This window comes from Pelophylax lessonae (assembly GCF_965119305.1).
Source record: "Pelophylax lessonae genome assembly, chromosome: 4".
In the NCBI taxonomy this organism is placed as follows: Eukaryota; Metazoa; Chordata; class Amphibia; order Anura; family Ranidae; genus Pelophylax; species Pelophylax lessonae.
This window is the reverse complement of record NC_138771.1, coordinates 649,036,387-649,062,017: the sequence shown is the minus strand read 5'-3', so window position 1 is coordinate 649,062,017 and position 25,631 is coordinate 649,036,387. Positions and strand designations below refer to the sequence as shown.

General features: G+C 43.2%; 1 protein-coding gene across 1 annotated transcript; it reads right to left on the bottom strand.

Annotated features, from left to right (window-relative positions):
* Window positions 1–687: 687 nt before the first annotated feature.
* LOC309552392 (C-reactive protein-like) lies at window positions 688–5,224 on the bottom strand (the record flags this gene model as incomplete). Its single annotated transcript, XM_082253335.1, has 2 exons — window positions 688–1,337; window positions 5,170–5,224. The coding sequence occupies 2 exons, from the start codon at window positions 5,222–5,224 to the stop codon at window positions 688–690; spliced, it is 705 nt and encodes a 234-aa protein (XP_082109461.1).
* Between the last annotated feature and the right edge of the window lie 20,407 nt (window positions 5,225–25,631).

Genomic DNA, 25,631 nt, shown 5'->3' with positions numbered 1-25,631 from the left:
GATTTTTTGCGTGACAGCGACATTAAGGCAGACAGATTGGACCCCTAACTGACATTTTTGACACTTTTGGGGGTACCAGTGACATTTCTACAGTAATCAGTGATAAAAAAATGCACTATTACTGTAATAATGACACTGGCAGGGAAGGAGTTAACAGTATAGGTGATCAAGGGGTTAAATGTGACCCTAGGGGAGTGATTCTAACTGTGGGGGGCGTGGCTTCTGAGATGACCACAGAGACATGTGATCCTATAAAGCAGGATCACATGAGCTCTGCGATCATCCCAGGGAGAAGGACGGTCGGCTGTGTTTACAACAGCCGACCGTCCTTCTCTCTCAGCAGGGAATGATCGCAGGTGTCAGGTGGCAACCAGAGCCACCTGACACACATGCCGGCTGCCCCGCTGACAATCCGGGGCGGGAGCACCCGGATGGCGCGCGCTCGCCCCCCAGCTCCTTTTAGGCGAGCAACGAAGGTCTATGTCATTTTGCCTGCACAAGCCACCCTGCTGCAGTAAATAGTCGGTGCGTGGTCGGGAAGTGGTTAATATAAGAGAAAAGAAGCAAAATAAGAATTACACAGCCCACCCCCTTGTCAGACAGCTCAGCCCACAGATATGAATGTCATCAAATTCCCCCTTAAGAATAATTAACAATTTTTAGCAGAATTTCTACCTGAAAGATCTACTAACCTACAACAGATTCTTCGTGCTTTGAGCTGGCACACTCCCAAGACTTACTATAGAGGTTGGGTTGAACCAGGACATTGCCTTTAATTTCATAGTTAAGAGAGTTCCAGTTAATGTGATTTCCTTTGACATGCCCAGAAATAACCCCCTTCATTTCATCTGGTGTCAAAACATAATCCCACATATGGACATCACTTATTTCACCAAAAAATGACTGATTAATATCAAAATTCCCCCCAAATGTGTCTTGGTCTTGCCCCAAAACTATGCTTGTTTCGGCACCAATAGTCGACCCTTTCTTTACAACCTTTCTTGGGTAGAGCTTCCCATTGATCCAAAGTTGGATTACCCCAGTACTGGAGTCCCAAGTTGCACAGGTGTGCTTCCAGGCCAGTGTCTCTGGGTCTATCCTGAATGTTCTCTCCTCCTGGAGTGTAGACATAATGACATTTGGTGGTCGGGGGAAAATTAAGAAGGCATTGTCAGCACCAGGCACTGCCAGAGAAAAGAGACTGTATTCCCGGGTAAGCTCTGTATAGGATCGAAGACAGATGGTGAGCTTTTGTAATGACTTTTTTATCTCAGGTTTTAGTATCACATGTGCCGTAGCAGTTGGCGCTGGGAAGAGGAACACTTTATCACTCATATCTAGAAATAGACAATAAAGCATATGATTAGCAATAATAAAAATATAACATTTCATAATATCCTGATTATCACATTTACCTACTGTAGACGTAGAGTTTGGGTGTTGCCAGTGAAGGGCACGGTTAATATGGTTAACACTTTGGGGAAGACCCTTTTCTCTTCCAGCATGACTGTGCCCCTGTGCACAAAGCCATCTCCATAATGACATAGGTTGCCCAATTTTGTGTGAAGGAATTGAAAGAATGTTCAGAAAGCCCTGACCTCAATCCTACTGAACACCTTTGAGATGAATTTGAATGCTGATTGTAGCTGGCCAGTTAGAACCTGTCCTAGGTTGCTAATATGACCTACATGCATATACAGCTAGACCTGTTAATAACCTCAATACAGTGCATATGTTTATATGTGAGAGACAAAAGCAGAATTATTTAATGTGATTTCATGTGTGGATGTCACATAACAATTGTATATTGTGTTCACAGAAGCAAAGGAAAAATTTGCCTGTAAGATTCATTTGTATGCATGTAAGGTAAGCTCAGACAAAGCAGAGTTGAAACCAGAAAGCACAGAGTTAAACTTTATTACCCATAAGGAGTTTGTGGCCAATCACAGCCAATCTCACACTCAGCAACAGTCTTGGCCAATCACAGCCAGCCTTACACCCATTTTTTTTCTCTGAAGCCTCATGCTTTCAGCCAGCCTTCTCATTCCACTACAGAGGAGAGGACTGAATAGACACACAGATCCACAGAGCAGTTTTATGGAAGCAAGTGGCCAAAAATAGGTAATTAACAGTTATACATGTTCCTATTGTTAGTAATGTGATTAGAGCTGTATACTGAACTAGTTATGTGTTCACTTGTAGTTCCACCAAACTATCAAACTCTAACAACTCAAAACCAAACCCAAGCAAACAAACTCAAACAGCAAACAGCAATAGAGAGAGAAATATATCCACCATTTGTTATACTGTATTCAGCACATGTTGTACATGGACTGTCAGCTGCAAAAGTGTCACTGTTATCTATGAAGAAAAGTTGAAGTTAATAAAGAAGATATCTTAAGCGTTTGGTGTGCTCTTTAAACCTACTGCTTTCCATAGAACGGTATTGGAGGAATTTATAGAGTAACAGACAGTCTGGTTAGACTGAAGTCAGAGAGATCCAATTCTTCTAATGCCACAGCGCATAAGGCACTTTGTAGTGCTGCGCCTACCACACTGATGGCAAAGCATGTGTTCCCAAAAAATGAATTTGATGAACTAAGTGTAAAGAGGGCAATCTCAATTCTACTGTAGTGCCTGCTCACACCAGAGACTCCCGTCTCTAGAAGCTGATCACTTGAAGCTTGAAAAAAAGCACACAAGCTTCTTTGTGGCAGTTGAACATTTTTGACCCCATAGACTTCTATGGGAGAGCCTAGAAAGTGCAAAAAAATTTGCATAACATATTACTTTTTTCATGTAATTTGTTGTATCTACTTCACCTAGTAACCAGCTTTCCAATGGGTAAAACAAAATTACGCCAAATTGAAAATGCCTGAAAAATGAGTGTGATGTACAAATTGCTTCAAAAATGCTTGAAGAAGCTCAAATCTTAACATAGCATTAAGTCAACAGCATACAAAGATATATTAAATAATTGCGGTCTTCCAACCTTGTGGTAACAAAATGGGGAAAGCCCATTTATGTTCCATCATGACTGTGCCCTTGTGTAGAAAGCCAGAAGAAGACATGGGTTGACCAGGTTGGTGTGAAGGAATTTGAAGACGCTTCGAAGATCCCTAAGACTTTGGAATGAATTGGAACGCTGATGGCAAACCAGGTCTTTTTTTTTTTTTTTAACCACTTAAGCCCTGGAGGATTTGACTGCTCAAAGACCAGGGCCTATTTTGTGATTTGGCACTGCGTGAATTTAACGGACAATTGCGCGGTCGTGCGACACTGTACCCAAATGAAATTGACGTCCTTTTTTTTCCCACAAACAGAGCTTTCTTTTGGTGGTGTTTGATCACCTGTGCGATTTTTATTTTTTGCGCTATAAACAAAAAAAACGTCAATTTTGAAAAAATAACAATATTTTTAAAACATTTTTATATGAAATTCCCCCCCCAAAATTTAAAAATTAAAATTATTTAACATTTTAGGCCAATTTGTTTTCTGCTACATATTTTTGGCAAAAAAATCACAATAAGCGTATTTTGATTGGTTTGCGCAAAAGTTATTGCGTTTACTAACTAAGGGAAAGATTTTTGTCATTTTTATTGTTATTTCTTTTTAACTAGTAATGGTGGCGATCTGCGATTTTTTTTGCAGGACTGTGACATTGCAGCGGACAGATTGGACCCCTGACTAACATTTTTGACACTTTTGGGGGTACCAGTGACATTACTACAGTAATCAGTGCTATACATATGCACTGTTACTGTAAAAATGACCCTGGCAGGGAAGGGGTTAACTCTATTAGTGATCAAGGGGTTAGGTGTGTCCCTAGGTGCGTGTTTCTAACTGTCAAGGGGCGTGGCTTGTGATGTAACCACAGAGACATACGATCATACATAGCAGGATCGTACAGTCTCTGCAGTTACACCAGGGAGAATGACAAGCGGCCTTGTTTACATTAGCCTAATGAAGGAGCACGGATGCTCCGAAAGCTAGCAACGCCCATCTTTCCCTCCGCCTCACAGGAAGTGATGTCAGGCTGACAGGAAGTAGGAAGTGGAGCCCCACTGAGAGTCCTTCACCACCACAGCACCACCAGACAGGCTGCCAGACAACAGCCTCCACGCACCACCAACACCCTGCACCCCTCCTTTCTGCAACGGTATCCAGGACAAGAAGATGGATGATCCCATTTACCTACCGTACCGGCCTTTACTTACCTAAGAGTAAGTCACTATGTGTTTTTCATATTAATAAACCTTATGCTTCACTAAGCTGGTGCTGCTTTCTTTTTGTTTATTCTCCTCAGAGCCTCTCCTTGCTCCAGCTGGCAGCCGTTTTTCGTGGGCCTCCTTCCCCCTTCCATCTCATCCTTTTTTATATTTTTCTACCCATTTTTTACTTTCTATATTTTTACCTCTTTACCTCATGGTATGCCACCCACCATCAGAGAGTGTCATGTAATCATTGACTTTACATTAGCTGCCTGCATTTCTCCCTCTCCAGCGGGAGATCGCGAGTGGCCAGCGGACATCGGAGCCACCTATCAATCGCGCGGGGATAGCCGTGAATAAGCGGGGACGGGAGCGTCCCTCCGGCGGCGCGCACTCACCCCCTACAGGCTCCTGGGCAAGTGAAGTAGTGCTATGTCGCTTTCCCCAGGAGGGGCTGACTGCCGCAGTAAATGTACTTGCGGCGCTCGGCAAGTGGTTAAATGCACTGCACCTGAGAAGTGGATTATGGGGCGCTGGTGATGTCAGAGCACTATAAAAGAGCTGTCAAACTCAGATAGAAGTTAGTTAGAAAGAGAGAGATTCTTAGGTTAATCAGCTGGCTCGGTGGCGTAGCTGGTAGAATAACGGGATAGCAAGTTAGAGGCTATGGATTTGAGTCTCCCCTGGCCAGCCGGTGATTAATAGTCACATTTAAGCCTTTAAAATGAGGACTTGTGATTGTTCGTATGTTGGCTACAACATTTCCCCTGTCTGAGATGTTCTGGTGCGAACCGAACAGAGGAGTGTTCGGCTCATCACTACTTCTGACAAATAATATTAGGCTGTAGAACCTACTTGTACTCTATTTCCATCTTATGACTCATATTAATACACTGTAGAACCTACCTTCACTCTATTTTTCAATTTATGACACATAATACCACACTGTAGAACCTACCTTCATAGGCAAGTGTTCCCATGATAAATGGAAGCAGCAGGATATATAACTTCATCTTGCTGAAAGAAAATACACAAGGTTTTAAAATAAATCACTAAAACCCAGCCAGTGCATTATTAGGAGATTACAAACAGCTCCCCTGTGCAGGGCAAAGTAATATGTGTGCATTCGTATGTATGGGTTGGTACCTCACGCCAAGTTAGGTGGGACTTTTTAGGCAGGTAAATTATATACAAAGATATAAAATATAGTAGTGTTTAATAAAAAACGTGTTGCATTTGAACATATCAATTTTTGTTCACAATCATTGGTGGTGGGTTATAGACCCAGGTGAATGAGTGTTAGAAGGTAAGACATTTTGTGACATGTGTTTATAGGGTGACTTTCATAGGAGGATAAGTCTCTGTCCCTCCATGCTGTATAGCTTGGGAGTATTGATCAGAGAATATTCCTGCGTTTTCCTACGCGTTTCGGCTAAAGGTAAGCCTTTTTCAAGGAATGTTGTCACCATTTCTGTAACATTAGTATACAAAAAAGGTATTAATAATCAATGAATATATACCACTGGTTTATTTATGTGGTATTTAGTAATATGTACACGTCCAAAATGTCTTCACCCTTGAACCACTTAATAAGCTGTTGTATCTTTAACCAGTACTCCCGTATTTTGGGGCAGTCCCACCAAATATGAAACATTGAGTCCTCCACCTTGCAGCCCCTCCAACACGTATTTTGCTTCTCTGGTTGATATTGATGTACTATAACTGGTAAAATATACCATCATGATAAACACTTATAGTTCATCTCAATGGTGTTTATATCTTTAGTGGTGCAGTAGGCGGCTAACCCACTCTTCTTTGCAGAATTGTTTTAATTTAGCCACATTGGATGCACACCTTACAAAAAGTTCAATTTTTTTTTCTCATCAGCCCACAGAATAATTGCCCCAAAGTCTTGGGGATAATCAAGATGTTTTTAATAAATGAAATAATTTAAAAACTGCATATTGTATTTATTCAAGTTATCGTTGTGTAATATTCAAATTTGTTTAAAGCGGAGTTCCACCCTCAAAATTAAATTTTCCCCATCCGCTTGCTCTAAATTACCTGAAAAACAATTGGATAACTAAACATTTTTTTTGATTCACTTACCTTGTTTTTAAAGAAAATATACTTACCTTCCTTCCTCTTCCTCCCTCTGCGGACACGGCCGCCGACGTCACTTCTTCCTTGCATTGACTCCTGGGAGATGAGCGTCATCAATCCCAGGAATCAATGCGCCTGCACCGGCCCTGCTCGTCACTTCGGGTGCAGGCGCATCATTCCCTGCTGAACAGCTTCTGGGCATGCCCAGAAGCTGTGCAGGGATGACGCGCCTGCACCGGAAGTGATGAGCAGAGTCAATGCAGGGCATTCTGGGACTATGACGTCACCGAAGAGGACGCTCCGGCTTCAGCTGCCCACACCTGAGATGGCAGCGCTGGACAAGACCTTTTCAAGGTAAGTATTTCTTCTAAAAGGTAAGTGAAACAGGGGACAGTTCAGAGGCTATCATTGCTTAAATGCACTAGCCCTGACTGTCCCGGGGGTATTTTTATCTAAAAAAAAAAAATTTCAGGGTGGAACTCCGCTTTAATGATCTGAACCATTTAGGTGTGACAAATATGCAATAAAATTTCAAAATCAGGTAGGAGCAAATACTTTTTCACAGCACTGTATTTACTAGTGATGAACAGAATTACCCTGGGTTTGGGTCAAGCAGGGATCAGTGAACGTCTTTTACAACAAGAGTTTTACAATTACTGCAAATTACATTTTTGTAACAACAAATGTGATTTACAAAGAAAAAAAAAAATTTTTAAATTTCGACTAAAAATTCATTATTGCCAGTTTCTTAAAAATGTCACGCAAACCCCAAAGATCCCTCAAAATGTATAGCAAACCTCTAAGAGTTTTTATGCTTTTTTGTTATTTTTTAGGTTGCTGGCAATAACGTTTTATTAGTTGAATACCTAAACTGTATTATTTGTTTTCCTTGTAAATGTCACTTTTGCTGTAAGGTAACCTATAGCAAGAATGAAAAGAGAAAGGTCCCCAAAAAATGCATACCAGACCCTTAAGATCTGGTTTGGAAATTAACGGGGTAATTCACACGAAAGAAAAAATAACAACAAAAAAAATGCATAAGGTCCACAGGATCTTCATACTAGATCTGAAAGATCTGGCATAGGTTTTGCTGGGGGACCTCAGGCATTTCTCTTTTGCTCATTCTGCCCACTCTCAAATTCTCTGGTAATTCTCTCCTGCAAAAACTGACCAGTGTTACACTCTGCACACTCTTCTTCTGCAAAAACTGATCACTGTCTTACCTTCCACATTCCTCTCCTGGACATGCTGCCCACTGTCATACCCTCCACACTCCTCTCCTGTACATACTGCTCACTGTCATCCCTCCCCACTCCTCTCCTGTACATACTGCCCACTGTCATCCCCTCCACACTCCTCTCCTGTACATACTGCCCACTATCATCCCTCCACACTCCTCTCCTGTACATACTGCCCACTGTCATCCCCTCCACACTCCTTTCCTGTACATACTGCCCACTGTCATCCCTCCACACTTCTCTCCTGTACATACTGCCCACTGTCATCCCCTCCACACTCCTCTCCTGTACATACTGCCCACTGTCATCCCCTCCACACTCCTCTCCTGTACATACCGCCCACTGTCATCCCCTCCACACTCCTCTCCTATACATACTGCCCACTGTCATCCCCTCCACATTCCCCTCCTGTACATACTGCCCACTGTTATACCCTCCACACTCCTCTCCTGTACATACTGTCCACTGTCATACCCTCCACACTCCTCTCCTGTACATACTGCCCACTGTCATCCCTCCATACTCCTCTCCTATACATACTGCCCACTGTCATCCCCTCCACACTCCTCTCCTGTACATACTGCTCACTGTCATCCCCTCCACACTCCTCTCCTGTACATACTGCTCACTGTCATCCCTCCATACTCCTCTCTTATACATACTGCCCACCGTCATCCCCTCCACACTCCTCTCCTGTACATACTGCTCACTGTCATGCCCCCACGCTCCTCTCCTGTACATACTGCTCACTGTTATCCCTCCACACTCCTCTCCTGTACATACTGCTCACTGTCATCCCTCCATACTCCTCTCTTATACATACTGCCCACCGTCATCCCCTCCACACTCCTCTCCTGTACATACTGCTCACTGTCATGCCCCCACGCTCCTCTCCTGTACATACTGCTCACTGTTATCCCTCCACACTCCTCTCCTTTACATACTGCTCACTGTCATGCCCCCACGCTCCTCTCCTGTACATACTGCCCACTGTCATCCCTCCATACTCCTCTCTTATACATACTGCCCACTGTCATCCCCTCCACACTCCTCTCCTCTACATACTGCTCACTGTCATCCCCTCCACACTCCTCTCCTGTACATACTGCCCACTGTCATCCCTCCACACTCCTCTCCTGTACATACTGCCCACTGTCATCCCCTCCACACTCCTCTCCTGTACATACTGCTCACTGTCATCCCCTCCACACTCCTCTCCTTTACATACTGCTCACTGTCATGCCCCCACGCTCCTCTCCTGTACATACTGCCCACTTTTATCCCCTCCACACTCCTCTCCTGTACACACTGCCCACTGTCATCCCTCCAAACTCCTCTCCTGTACATACTGCCCACTCTCATCCCCTTCACACTCCTCTCCTGTACATACTGCCCACTGTAATCTCCTCCACACTCCTCTCCTGTACATACTGCTCACTGTCATCCCCTCCACACTCCTCTCCTGTACATACTGCCCACTGTCATTCCTACACACTCCTGTCCTGTACATACTGCCCACTGTCATCCCTCCACACTCCTCTTCTGTACATACTGCCCACTGTCATCCCCTCCACACTCCTCTCCTCTACATACCGCCCACTGTCATCCCTCCACACTCCTCTCCTGTACAAACTTCCCACTGTCATACCCTCCACACTCCTCTCCTGTACATACTGCCCACTGTTATACCCTCCACACTCCTCCTCTCCTATACATACTGCCCACTGTCATCTTCCACACTCCTCTCCTGTACATACTGCCCACTGTCATATCCTCCACACTCCTCTCCTGTACATACTGCCCACTGTTTTACGATCCACACTCCTCTCCTGTACATACTGTCCACTGCCATCTACTCCACACTCCTCTCCTGTACATACTGCCCACTGTCATCCCTCCACACTCCTCTTCTGTACATACTGCCCACTGTTATCCCCTCCACACTCCTCTCCTGTACATACCGCCCACTGTCATCGCTCCACACTCCTCTCCTGTACATACTGCTCACTGTCATCCCCTCCACACTCCTCTCCTGTACATACTGCCCACTGTCATTCCTTCACACTCCTCTCCTGTACATATTGTCTACTGTCATCCCTCCACACTCCTCTTCTGTACATACTGCCCACTGTCATACCCTCCACACTCCTCTCCTGTACATACCGCCCACTGTCATCCCTCCACACTCCTCTCCTGTACATACTTCCCACTGTAATACCCTCCACACTCCTCTCCTGTACATACTGCCCACTGTCATCCCTCCACACTCCTCTCCTGTACATACTGCTCACTGTCATATCCTCCACACTCCTCTCCTGTACATACTGCCCACTGTTATACCCTCCACACTCCTCCTCTCCTGTACATACTGCCCACTGTCATATCCTCCACACTCCTCTCCTGTACATACTGCCCACTGTTATACCCTCCACACTCCTCTCCTGTACATACTGTCCACTGCCATCTACTCCACACTCCTCTCCTGTACATACTGCCCACTGTCATCCCTCCACACTCCTCTCCTATACTTACTGCCCACTGTCATCCCCTCCACATTCCCCTCCTGTACATACTGCCCACTGTTATACCCTCCACACTCCTCTCCTGTACATACTGTCCACTGTCATACCCTCCACACTCCTCTCCTGTACATACTGCCCACTGTCATCCCTCCATACTCCTCTCCTATACATACTGCCCACTGTCATCCCCTCCACACTCCTCTCCTGTACATACTGCCCACTGTCATCCCCTCCACACTCCTCTCCTGTACATACTGCTCACTGTCATCCCCTCCACACTCCTCTCCTGTACATACTGCCCACTGTCATCCCTCCACACTCCTCTCCTATACATACTGCCCACTGTCATCCCCTCCACACTCCTCTCCTGTACATACTGCTCACTGTCATTCCTCCACACTCCTCTCCTTTACATACTGCCCACTGTCATCCCCTCCACACTCCTCTCCTGTACATACTGCTCACTGTCATCCCATCCACACTCCTCTCCTGTACATACTGCTCAATGTCATCCCTCCACACTCCTCTCCTGCACATACTGCTCACTGTCATCCCCTCCACACTCCTCTCCTGTACATACTGCTCACTCTCATCCCCTCCACACTCCTCTCCTGTACATACTGCCCACTGTCATCCCTCCATACTCCTCTCCTATACATACTGCCCACTGTCATCCCCTCCACACTCCTCTCCTGTACATACTGCCCACTGTCATCCCTCCACACTCCTCTCCTGTACATACTGCCCACTGTCATCCCTCCACACTCCTCTCCTATACATACTGCTCACTGTCATCCCCTCCACACTCCTCTCCTGTACATACTGCTCACTCTCATCCCCTCCACACTCCTCTCCTGTACATACTGCCCACTGTCATCCCTCCACACTCCTCTCCTGTACATACTGCTCACTGTCATCCCCTCCACACTCCTCTCCTGTACATACTGCCCACTGTCATCCCTCCACACTCCTCTCCTATACATACTGCCCACTGTCATCCCCTCCACACTCCTCTCCTGTACATATTGCTCATTGTCATTCCTCCACACTCCTCTCCTTTACATACTGCCCATTGTCATCCCCTCCACACTCCTCTCCTGTACATACTGCTCACTGTCATCCCATCCACACTCCTCTCCTGTACATACTACTCAATGTCATCCCTCCACACTCCTCTCCTGCACATACTGCTCACTGTCATCCCCTCCACACTCCTCTCCTGTACATACTGCCCACTGTCATCCCCTCCACACTCCTCTCCTGTACATACTGCCCACTGTCATCCCCTCCACACTCCTCTCCTGTACATACTGCTCACTGTCATCCCCTCCACACTCCTCTCCTGCACATAGTATTCCTTAATTTCGTTACTATATCTAACTTTGTACACTTTATTTCTTGTTGACATCTCTATATATAAAACTATTCCTTAGGCTTGTAATATGCCCAACCTAGCCCTTCCTGGATTGTGCACACTTTTGCTGGATTACATAAAAAGATTTTTTTAAATCTAGCCTTGGTAAAAAACATAAAATCTTGGTTATATACCTCTTTTTTTTATGCTTCAGTCCTCCAATCTATTCTTTCTGTCCCAGCCTTTCCTGAATTCTGCATGTCCTATCAGGACAGGTAACATGCTTTTATTTTGTAGGATTGATGGAAGAATTCCTCGGAAGCAGTTTCCAAACACCAGTAGTCAAATACAATAAAGTTTTATGGTAGCATTTACTCAATTTACCTATTTTATGATCCTCATATTTTATATCGCAGTTCTTCCTAATATTTTTATATAATGTAGCAGAATCATGAGACTCAAAGTAATGTGTAGGGGAGTCCATAGCCCAGCCTTTTACTTTTAACCACTTGCCGACCGCCGCACGACTATCTACGTGGGCGGTCAGCCCCTCACAGGCAAAGTGACGTAGGTCTACGTCGCTCGCCTGTGAGGGTTTAGGGAGCGAGCGCGCGCCGCCGGAGGCGCGCTCCCGCGTGGTCACGGACCCCCCCGCGCGTGTGACCGGCGGACCCGATCGCTGCCGGCCACTCTGCGATCGGCGGGGGAGAGGGAGAAAGTCAGGCAGCTTGTGTAAACAAGCTGCCTGTCATTCTCCTCTCTGTATGAGAGATGATCACATGGATCTACTATGTAGATCCATTGATCACTCTGCATACAGTTGAAGCCCCAGCCAATCACAGTTAGAATCACGCCCCTAGGGACACACACAGCCCCTCCCTCTCAAATAAAGTTAACCCCTTCACTACCAGTGTATTTTTACAGTAACAGTGCATATATATAGCACTGATTACTGTAGAAATGTCACTGGTAACCCCAAAAGTGTCAAAAATGTCAGTCAAGGGTCCGATCTGTCCGCCGCATTGTCGCAGTACCGCGAAAAAAATCGCAGATCGCCGCCATTACGCGTTAAAAAAAAAAACAACAAAAATGACAAAAATCTTTCCCTTTGTTAGTAAACACAATAACTTTTGCGCAAACCAATCAAAATACGCTTTTTGCGATTTTTTTTACCAAACATAGGTAGCATAAAACAAATTGGCCGAAAATATTAAAAAATTTTGATTTTTACATTTATTTTTGGGGGAATTTCATATAAAAAAAAGGGAAAAATATTGCTATTTTTGCAAAATTTACGCTCTTTTTTTGTTTATAGCGCGTGATCAAAAAATCGCACAGGTGATCAAATACCGCCAAAAGAAAGCTCTGTTTGTGGGAAAAAAAGGACGCCAAATTCGTTTAGGTACAGCGTTGCACGACCGCGCAATTGTCCGTTAAAGTCACGCAGTGCCGAATCGCAAAATACCCCCTGGTCAGGAAGGGGGTAAAATCTTCTGGGGCTTAAGTGGTTAAAAAGAGGGGGGTCTGAGAACAGCCATAGCGGTAGATATACTAAAACTAGTGCACACAGAATCTGGTGCAGCTGTGCATAGTAACCAATCAGCTTATTGGTTTTAGGCTCGGTTTGCACCGCGACTTGGGATCCAACTTGTGAGGCCCCAAGTCACGTGACATGGCAAATCCCATTTTAGTCAATGAGAGCTGTCTTAGGCCCCTTTCACACATGTACAACCTTAAAAGTCATGCGAGTTTGCCTCAATTTTGCCACGATTTTGACTGGACTTGAAGCAATGCCTGTGTCATCCTGGGGTCTATGGACCTTTAAAATGCATCAAAGTCAGACCAAAGTAGTGCAGGGACTACTCTAAAGTCATTGCGACTTGAAGTCCCACAGATATGTACGGTACTCATTGGAAATCTTCCAGTCCCAAGTCGCAGGACAGGTCGCAAAAGTGTGAAAGTGGCCTTAATTAGCACTACTGAAGTTGCTCTGAATTTAGAAAAGGTTATTGTACTACTTCAAGGCGACTTCTATCCGACTTTTGCTCATAGACGTTAATGGAAGTCCAATTTGGATCCTCATCTTAACAGATAATGACAAATATATATTATGAAGGTGACACAAAAAAAAAAATATATTGATAAAAAAATTGCAAGATTTCACTTTCATAATATATATTTGTCTTGCACCTATCTACACACATTCATTTGCATTTCAGCTTTATTATATTTGTTCTGGTGACTTTATACCAGAATATACACATACACGGTTTATTGCATGAAGCACTTCACCTGCCTATCTCTTGTTGTATAATTCAGTGCTCTCACCTATAGCGCCAGTATGATTTAGTTTGGGAGGATTACTGCACATGTACTTTTATCAATATTTATTGTCGTTTATCCATGGTTATTTTGTGCACTGGTATTAATTGATTTAGGTTTATTTCATCACACCTTGATTTTTTCACTGATACACGTCAAATATGGTGATATTTACAGCATTTCTACGTCTAAGGCTCCATGTACACGGGACGCTGGAAATGGCCGTTTAGGAGCAGTTGGGCGTTTTTTTCAGAAGCCCCTGAACCCATCTACATTTTATCTTATCTGTCCATGTACACCAGGTCGTTTACAGTCATTTGCAGGCAGTTGCGTTCAGGGACTGTTTTTAGAACGCAATTATTTGCGTTCGACGTGTGTTTCCCGGCGTTTCAAATGCACAAACGCGTCTGAACGCATCTGAACGCGTCCGAACGCATCTGAACGCGTCCAAAAGCGTCCAAACGCGATGACCCGCGTTTAGCGTTCGTGTTTTTCCATTTTAAAGGGGAATAATTTTTTGACCTCTAGGAACGCTTCTAAACGCAAACGCCCGCAAACGCCGCTAAACGCCCGCTAAACGCGGGTACAAACGCGACCGAACGGACGTTTCAAACGTCCTAAAAATTCCAGCATTCAAAGGGACTTTTAACAACGTCCCGTGTACATGGAGCCTAATACTGAGTTTGCTATATATTTTTGATTATATTTGCGATTGGTTGTATTTATATATATGGCATAGTGCTAGCGCCTCACCCCACCTTTCATTCAATTTTATTACACATAACTTCATTTCTGAACGTATTTGTTTTGGTTTCTTTGTCTGTATAGATTGAATGGGTTGTTACTGACAGGAGACTCAGAGATGCCGACAGAATCTGTCACGAGGAGCTGAATGTGGCCTGGCCCTACTCCTCCAGAAGCTTTTCCCTATCTCTAAGTAATGTCCCTTACAGATGGGGAACCTGTCCCTACGCTAGCCACTCGAACAAAGAGCACCAAGTCCTGGAGCCAGAGTCTTAAATAGAGTCTGCCTGACCAAAGATTGATAAAGGAAAAGGAATCGGCAGCACTCCAGGTTGAGTCAAAATCCAGATTTATTGACTGGACATCCAAAATCGTGACAAGGTAGACGCGTTTCACACACTGACTGTGTGCTTAACCAAAGATTGCCACCAAAATCCCATGGGGTGCCAGCACCCTATCAGATCGCTGTTCCCCTGTGACCAAAGAGGACACAAATACCTCTCAACTTCCTCTCCAATTTGCATTGCCACTATGGTCGAGCGCCACCTACAGTGGAGAATACGGATTGCACCTGCCTACACGTAGGTCAAACCATGCATTTTTGATGCCTCCCAACCGCACACACACCACCATTATTCCAAATCCAAATCCAGTATGTATCCTATGTACAGTATATTAAAGAAGGAAAGCTGTAATTATATAAAAAATTCTCTATATTTTAGAAAATATTATATAAAAATATGGGATTGGTATTGTTCAGAGTAAAAGTATTCAAACACATTTACGAACAAAATAGATCCATCTGCCAGCACAGACCCTAATATTCCATTACCAGCTATCATCCTGGAATAAGGAAACATATAAACTATCAGTATCACTCCATTTCTTGGCTGTCGGTACCACTCTGTAAATAGTCATCAATAATAAATTCTAGTGAACACATTAATCATACAAAGTATAGCCACAATGTTTGTCTAAGAAGTGACTCTACTATCCCAAGGAAATGAAATACCATATGGCATGCACTACGCATTTCTACAGAAGGGAGTCAGCCAAAAGTATGGTGTGGAACGTGATCTCCAAATACCAGATCAAATCTCTTAGATATGCTTTTAAAAAAACGAGCATCCATGAATTGTTTCAATATCCAACCCCACAGTGGGTTTCCTGTACAATTATTTTGTAATTGTCCTTTCATCAGTGAGCTAGTTACATAATTATATAGTAAGTCAGGTTGAAAAAAGACATAAGTCCATCTAGTCCATAAAAGGGGGAAAAAAATAAAACAAATACAATTATACAATCCTATGTACATAACCCTATATTCACAGCTGATCCAGAAGAAGGCCCAGACTGGGCAAGTCCCCAGCAAAGCATGATCCAATTTGCTCCAGCAGGGGAAAAAAAAATTCTTTCCGGATCCCCCTAGAGGCAATCGGATATTCCCTGGATCAACTTAACCTATAAATGTTAGTACCCAGCTATATTATCAGTATCTAGGAAATAATCCAGGCCTTTTTAAAGCAATCTACTGAGCTGGCCAGAACCAGCTCTTGAGGGAGTCTATTCCATATTTTCACAGCTCTTACCTTGAAGAAATCTTTCTGTATTTGGAGATAAAAATCTATTTTCCTCTAAAGAGTACCCCCTTGTCTTCTGTGATGACCTTATCCACTTGCCGACCGCTCTCTGGAGCTCTACTGCGGCAAAGTGGCTCGTTCCCGTCCATCGACGTAGACCTATGTCGCTGGACTCTTCCCCTTGTGGGTGGCGCACGCGCGCCGCCGGAGGCTCGCTCCTGCTGTATTCAGTCACAGCAGGAGTCGGGCCAAGGGAGGAGCGGCGGTGATCACCGCCGCTCTTCCCCGATTGTCGGGGAATCGAGTCTGGAGATCCGCCCGCTTGTGTAAACAAAGCGGGCGGATCTCCTAAGTGACAGACAGTGGCAGATTGCAGGGTTCAGCATAGCTGAACCTGCGATCTGTCCCTGTGTCACTCAGTCACCTCCCCCCACACACGTTAGTAAGCACCAGGCATACATTAACCCCTCCCTCTCCAATAAAATTAACCCCTTCCCTGCCAGTGTCATTTTTAAAGTAACAGTGCATATTTATAGCACTGATTACTGTAGTAATGTCACTGGTACCCCCAAAAGTGTCAAAAATGTCAGTCAGGGGTCTGATCTGTCCGCCGCAATGTCACAGTCCCGCAAAAAAAAAAAAAAAAAAAAAAAAAAAAAAAAAAAAAAAAAAAAAAAAAAAAAATCGCAGATCGCCGCAATTACTCTTAAAAAAAAAAAACAACAAAAATGACAGAAAACTTTCCCTTAGTTAGTAAACGCAATAACTTTTGCGCAAACCAATCAAAATACACCTATTGTGATTTTTTTACCAAACATAGGTAGCAGAAAACAAATTGGCAAAAAATGTTAAAAAATTTTGAGTTTTACATTTTTTTGGGGGGAATTTCATATAAAAAAATGTGAAAAATATTGTTATTTTTGCAAAATTGACGCTCTTTTTTTGTTTATAGCGCAAAAAGTAAAAATCGCACAGGTGATCAAATACCACCAAAAGAAAGCTCTGTTTGTGGGAAAAAAAGGATGTAAATTTTGTTTGGGTACAGCGTCGCACGACCGCGCAATTGTCAGTTAAATTTGCACAGTGCCGAATCGCATAAAGTGGCCTGGACGCAAGACAGCAAAATCCTCCGGTGGTAAAGTGGTTAAAGTGAATAACTCAACCAAGTTCGCTATATGGACCCCTTATGTATTTATACATTAAAAAATAGGAACAAGGAGGGGCAGGGGGACTTTTAAAGGGGATACCGTCATTAGACCAATAATCAAAGTACATATGGGGTAAAAAACAATCTTTATTGGAAGAAACCATCATCATATATAGAAGAGATAGCTGCATTAAAAAACATAGATACTGTATTGCAAATATTGTAGGTAGCATGCACAGAAACCCAAGGGGTAACATAGGTTTGATGTAGTGATGAACGTTGATGCCCATACACTGGCCCAACATGTTTCGCGGGTGACCGCTTCTTCAGGGGCATATACACAGATAAGGGACATCACAGATGCTACCAGAACAAGAATGAAAAAGAACATGATGAGTGGAACAAAATATCACACAAAACATAATACATGCAGTACACGAGTATTCATTTGAGATGTAGGGGTCAAAAGGAGAGGCTCACATGAGGCCATAACACCCACTTGCAACCAGGCCGATCCTAAAACCTAGAGGACAGACCAGGGATCGCAATTAGGGTAGATGTCCCCCCAGGCGGACATGGGAGCGGTCCAAACCTAAACGAGGCTAGGTAGTAAGAGTCACGATGGTGGCGTGATTGTTCACTATAAATTAAGGTAGGATAAGGAAGAAATTGAATATGTAGAATATCCTCAAAGTATATGGAAGATTATAAGTATGGGTAAAGAAAAAGGAGGTATATATGGGAAACAATCTTACCGAAAGGTATGTATGTATACATCCCATAATCCATCCAGATGAGAGGGCTACAGGGTGGCTAATGGAAGAGCCTATGCTGGTAAGTAGGAGGGGGGGGATCAAAAATATATAATCCAATATCCCTAATCGGGTGTAAGAAAAACAAAGGTTACCATATAAGGTGGATGTTAATTAAAAATGAACAAGGAGTGACACCCAAAGTGTGAGGGAAGAACCTAAATAATGTGGAAGATAATATGGGGAACCATAGTGAACACCATATGTGTATAATAAATACACCTGTACATACACGTGTATATACCATAAGTGTGATGAGATATGTTGAGTGATTTAGAAGTGAGAAAGGTGAAAAAATGGTGGTTGTAGGGAATCTACAACTTGAAGAAAAAGTGAGGTAAAACTAATAGTGGAGATGAAAACAATGCAAGTGACAACCAACACCGCCATAGATTTATGGCATAATGTGCTGGCAGGAATAGATACCAAAGTGAGAATATGAACCAAACCGAACCAGTGAAAAATCAAAAAAAGAAAAAAAAAAAAAATAATTATAAAAATAAATAAAATAAACTAAATAACAGTGTGCAGACAAGGGGAGTGAGAAGGGTGAGAAACACCAGTGCGATAAATAATTAGTGATAATCATAATAGCATAGGGAGAATGCTAGATAGTTATGGTAGAATGAATAATAACAGCCAATGTAGGTGATTACCTGGCAATCCAAGCAGCAAGGTATCCTGTAGCCGTATGGACTGGAATGGAAAGAAATGGTGCCTATAAGGAGAACAGCTCCACCCCAAACACAGCTGACACGGCTTCTGTTGAGAGCCGTGTAATTAGTGACATAATGTGCTAACATGAATAGATACCAAGGTGGGAATATAAACCAAACCAAACCAGTGAAAGAACAAAAAATAATAAATAACAGTGTGCAGACAGAGGGAGTGAGAAAGGTATAAAATATCAGTGCGATAAATATTAGGGATAATCATAATAGCATAGGGAAAATGCTAGATGGTTGTGGTAGAATAAATATTGATGACCAATGTAGGTGAATACCTGGCAATCCAAGCAGCAAGGTATCCCATGGCCATATGGACTGGAATGAGAGAAATAGTGCCTATCAGGAGAACAGCTCCACCCCAAACACAGCTGACACGGCTTCTGTTGAGAGCCGTGTAACTATGCTGTGTCCGGGGCCGACGCACCAAATGCGCATGCGTGGTACCCAACGCATGTCTCATGCGCTGGGAAAGGAGCGCAGGCGCATAGTTGGTAGCAACACATCGTCAGCCAATGGGCGGGCAAAGGGCCGATTGCGGCCATATGTGTCCACGAACAGAAGGAGATGAGTTGGTATCCAACTCAGGGACGCACAACCCTTGTGGGGAAGCAGTCCCAGAGGGGCGTCGCATGCCCGCCATGGGGAGCACCCAATACGATCCTGCCACCTCCAATCAATTGGAGGTTCATGATGGAAAAGGTCATGTCCTATAAGGGTTGGGATGGACATGGTGGGGAATGGGTTTGCCAAGGGGCTCCCCCTTGTGACCACAAACATTTACAAAATAACAAATATACATATGACATTGCACTAGAATATAAAATAAACAATAAATATATAATAAATAGAAAATATGTATATTAAGTGGTTATATAAATAAAGGACATCCAATAAATCATAATGACTATATAGATGTATATTTGGGACATTAAGTCCCAAATTCTATAGCTAGATAGACTAACCTGGTAAGGGTCTTGATCTAGCCGATTGAAGTGAATAGTGGATCAAAGGGGAAAGGGGGAAGGGGATGGGGGCGTGGGAGAATGGACAAGGGAGGGAGGGAGGAATAGAATATGGGCCATGGAGTCTACCAGACTCAACCCAGCAGATCCATAATTGCACAAAAAAATAGAGTAATCAAACATAAATAGATATATATATATAAATGATTATTATTATGCAGGTTTGGTAGAGCTGTCAAAAATGGAAAGGGCCCCGGGTGTGTTATCCACCCAAACATATGATAAAAGAAAGACAAGCTCCAAAACAGAAATATATATCTTAGATGGATATTGAAGTAAAGGTATCCACGTCCCAAAATTCATTAAAAAATAGGAACAAGGAGGGGCAGGGGGACTTTTAATGGGGATACCGTCATTAGACCAATAATCAAAGTACATATGGGGTAAAAAACAATCTTTATTGGAAGAAACCATCATCATATATAGAAGAGATAGCTGTATTAAAAAACATAGATACTGTATTGCAAATATTGTAGGTAGCATGCACAGAAACCCAAGGGGTAACATAGGTTTGATGTAGTGATGAACGTTGATGCCCATACACTGGCCCAACATGTTTCGCGGGTGACCGCTTCTTCAGGGGCATATACACAGATAAGGGACATCACAGATGCTACCAGAACAAGAATGAAAAAGAACATGATGAGTGGAACAAAATATCACACAAAACATAATACATGCAGTACACGAGTATTCATTTGAGATGTAGGGGTCAAAAGGAGAGGCTCACATGAGGCCATAACACCCACCTGCAACCAGACCGATCCTAAAACCTAGAGGACAGACCAGGGATCGCAATTAGGGTAGATGTCCCCCCAGGCGGACATGGGAGCAGTCCAAACCTAAACGAGGCTAGGTAGTAAGGGTCACAATGGTGGCGTGATTGTTCACTATAAAACAAGGTAGGATAAGGAAGAAATTGAATATGTAGAATATCCATATTGATCCTCAAAGTATATGGAAGATTATAAGTATGGGTAAAGAAAAAGGAGGTATATATGGGAAACAATCTTACCGAAAGGTATGTATGTATACATCCCATAATCCATCCAGATGAGAGGGCTACAGGGTGGCTAATGGAAGAGCCTATGCTGGTAAGTAGGAGGGGGGGGATCAAAAATATATATATATATATTTATTCTACCACAACCATCTAGCATTTTCCCTATGCTATTATGATTATCCCTAATATTTATCGCACTGATATTTTATACCTTTCTCACTCCCTCTGTCTGCACACTGTTATTTATTATTTTTTGTTCTTTCACTGGTTTGGTTTGGTTTATATTCCCACCTTGGTATCTATTCATGTTAGCACATTATGTCACTAATTACACGGCTCTCAACAGAAGCCGTGTCAGCTGTGTTTGGGGTGGAGCTGTTCTCCTTATAGGCACCATTTCTTTCCATTCCAGTCCATACGGCTACAGGATACCTTGCTGCTTGGATTGCCAGGTAATCACCTACATTGGCTGTTATTATTCATTCTACCATAACTATCTAGCATTTTCCCTATGCTATTATGATTATCACTAATTATTTATCGCACTGGTGTTTCTCACCCTTCTCACTCCCCTTGTCTGCACACTGTTATTTAGTTTATTTTATTTTATTTTTTTTATAATTATTATTATTTTTTTTCTTTTTTTGATTTTTCACTGGTTCGGTTTGGTTCATATTCTCACTTTGGTATCTATTCATGCCAGCACATTATGCCATAAATCTATGGCGGTGTTGGTTGTCACTTGCATTGTTTTCATCTCCACTATTAGTTTTCCCTCAATTTTTCTTCAAGTTGTAGATTCCCTACAACCACCATTTTTTCACCTTTCTCACTTCTAAATCACTCAACATATCTCATCACACTTATGGTATATACACGTGTATGTACAAGTGTATTTATTATACACATATGGTGTTCACTATGGTTCCCCATATTATCTTCCACATTATTTAGGTTCTTCCCTCACACTTTGGGTGTCACTCCTTGTTCATTTTTAATTAACATCCACCTTATATGGTAACCTTTTGTTTTTCTTACACCCGATTAGGGATATTGGATTATATATTTTTGATCCCCCCCCCTCCTACTTACCAGCATAGGCTCTTCCATTAGCCACCCTGTAGCCCTCTCATCTGGATGGATTATGGGATGTATACATACCTTTCGGTAAGATTGTTTCCCATATATACCTCCTTTTTCTTTACCCATACTTATAATCTTCCATATACTTTGAGGAACAATATGGATATTCTACATATTCAATTTCTTCCTTATCCTACCTTGTTTTATAGTGAACAATCACGCTACCATCGTGACCCTTACTACCTAGCCTCGTTTAGGTTTGGACCGCTCCCATGTCCGCCTGGGGGGACATCTACCCTAATTGCGATCCCTGGTCTGTCCTCTAGGTTTTAGGATCGGTCTGGTTGCAGGTGGGTGTTATGGCCTCATGTGAGCCTCTCCTTTTGACCCCTACATCTCAAATGAATACTCGTGTACTGCATGTATTATGTTTTGTGTGATATTTTGTTCCACTCATCATGTTCTTTTTCATTCTTGTTCTGGTAGCATCTGTGATGTCCCTTATCTGTGTATATGCCCCTGAAGAAGCGGTCACCCGCGAAACATGTTGGGCCAGTGTATGGGCATCAACGTTCATCACTACATCAAACCTATGTTACCCCTTGGGTTTCTGTGCATGCTACCTACAATATTTGCAATACAGTATCTATGTTTTTTAATACAGCTATCTCTTCTATATATGATGATGGTTTCTTCCAATAAAGATTGTTTTTTACCCCATATGTACTTTGATTATTGGTCTAATGACGGTATCCCCTTTAAAAGTCCCCCTGCCCCTCCTTGTTCCTATTTTTTAATGAATTTTGGGACGTGGATACCTTTACTTCAATATCCATCTAAGATATATATTTCTGTTTTGGAGCTTGTCTTTCTTTTATCATGTATTTATACATGTTTATCATATCCCCCCTTAATCTCCTCTGCTCAAGAGAGAATAAATTCAGTTCCTCTAATCTTTCCTCATAGCTGAGCTCCTCCATGCCTCTTATCGGTTTGGTTGCCCTTTTCAGCACTTTCTCCAGTTCCCCGATATGCTTTTTGTGAATTGGTGTCCAAAACTGAACTGCATATTCCAGATGAGGTCTTACTGATTTCAGTACAGGGACAAAATTATATCTCTCTCTCTCTGGAGTCCATGCTTCTGTTAATACAAGAAAGGATTTTGCTTGCTTTGGAAACCGCAGCTTGGCATTGCATGCTATTATTAAGTTTATGATCTACCAGAACACCCAGATCCTTCTCCAATATGGATTCCCCCAGATCCTTCTCCAATATGGATTCCCCCAGTACATTTAGTACCTATAGCAGAACCCTGTATCTGGAGGAAATGGGAACATGCAAACATGAACTTATTATTAACAATAAGAAATTCTAGCAAACTAAGAGTGGTTGTAAACCCCCACAAATACCCAGTGACTGGTGACTGGCCTCAGGTGATACACAGAGTTGAAATATATCCTCCTACATAAGTTGTACTTGTTTATCTGAAGCCAACTCTCCTATCCAGCCATTTAAAGTCCAGAGTTTATACAGCTTGTCTGCACTTTCAGAAAGCAGGGGGTGGAGACTTGTAATTACCTGTAGATCTCAGTGAGAAGAACTCTGAGAGCTGATTGGAGGGAAGGGACACTACTCAACCCCCCCCCCCCCCCAATTTCACAAAGCACACAAGAACAGAACTGTGCCTGTCAATCACAGACTGTGTGCTGGAGCTCCCTCCCCATCACCATTTTTCTCTTGATGTCAGGAAAACTTGTCAGAAGTGACTTATGCTGATTGCAGAGGAATGAAGCAGTAGAGATAAATAACTGGGCAAGGTGGATGTTTCTCAGAGTCCACTGCAGAGGACAAGCTGCTCCTTAGCCTGATATGTCTATACCAGACTGAAAGCCGCCTTCCAAGTGGAATCATAACCAGAGTGGAACGCACTGGAGGCCGGAAATGACATCAATGGGAGACTGCAGACAAGTCAGGTGACGTGTTTCCAAGCATCCACTTCAGGCTTAGGAGCGGCCTGCCCTCTATGATTGGCTCCATTACACTTCCGGGTGGCCCAGACACCACTAATCATTACATGCCTAACTGTATTTCATCTATTTGAGTAACCGTTTGGCTTTTAAATAAAAAACTCATAGTGATGTGCCGAACACCCCCCTGCTGTTTGGTTCGCAGCAGAACTCCCGAACAGGGGAAATGTTCTAACCCAAACGGCGAACCCTATTGAAGTCTATGGGAGCCGAATAGGTAAAGGCTTTCTGAAGGCTTATATGCAAGGTATTGGCCATAAAAGGGGTATGGGAGTCTGGGTACTGCCCTGGGGGACATGAAATAATAAAAAAAAAAGTTTTTTTTCAGGAGCAGTGATTTTAATTAATTAATTAATTTTTGACAAATCCTTTATTAAAAAAATAGTGTCCCTCGAAGTATATCCATCGTCAATCATGACTTTCCGGACCTGAAAAATTAAAAACGCTCTCGCGTCCCGGGAGGCCTCCTGACATCTGCCCGCTATGCGCTTTGACATTTCTTATATAGGCAAGGGGCGGGACCATCTGGCTACTTCACCCGGTGGCACCGCCCCCCTCTGACATCATCCCATCCCCAAAAGCACCCACACCCACATGTTGAGGGCATGTGACCTGGTATGGTTCAGGAGGGGGCGTTCGCCCTGCCCCCCTTTCCTGATCTGCCAGGCTGCATGCCCAAGTAAGGGTCTGGATTTTGGGGGGGACTCCACATTTTTAAAATTCTGGTGTGGGGTCCATACCAGACTCAAAGGGTTTTTTTTTTCTTAATTTTTTTACAGGCCATTTTTCTTTTATTGTTCAGCTGTCAGCGGGGAAACCCATTGACAGCTGATGACTCATCGGTTGTTAAGGATGCCGCGGCCGGCCTCCCAGCCCTGTTACTTAACAACCAGCTTACACTGCATCCTGATTGGGCAAAGCTTTGCCCAATCAGGGTGCAGAATGCACTGTTCAGGGCTCAGTGCATTGCAGGGAGAACTTAGGGGTGAACACCCGGCATTCACCCTGCAAATTCGGGTGTTCGGCGAATGGCCAAACAGGCAAATGTTTGGCCTGAACTCATGCTCAGGCCGAACTGTTCGCCGATCCCTACTTCTGACCCAACTATATCATTTACAATCCAAAGTGTCCATGGGGTCCCTCGGTGTATGGAAGCAGCCCACATAACACCCAGATGTACCATTAGGATAAAATCATTATAGATGTGATTAATCAGTGGCAGGTACCAAGTAATACCGAGCTTAGGGTCCAGTACCATCCAATGCATCGCCCAAAGCTATCTGAACTATGGCCTTTTAGCTACAGCCAGTTGCAGGCATAAGCATGAGTTTTCTTGTGTCCCTGAGGCTGGGCATACACAAATGTATATAAGGATCTTTAAACCCCTTCCCTTATGGTGGTCGGTGCTGTGACTTCTTGTCAATGAGATTAACGTTTAGAAACAAAAGAGATGTCTGGACGGCTGCACTCCAATGCAATCCCGTTTATTGAGAGAGGTAAAATTCATACAGCATACAGCGGTGCAGGAACAAAACAGCTGACGCGTTTCACATTTGTATCAGTGCTTAATTATAGCTACAATAAGCATGACCAAACTCCAGATATATATAATACTCACACTCTTGTATTTTGTTTTTAAAACATCCACTTGTCTGTGCACCAACTATTCATTTTAATTCATAACATAATCGATATAGGTTGTGCTTATTTGAGGGATATTTAAAATCCTACCATA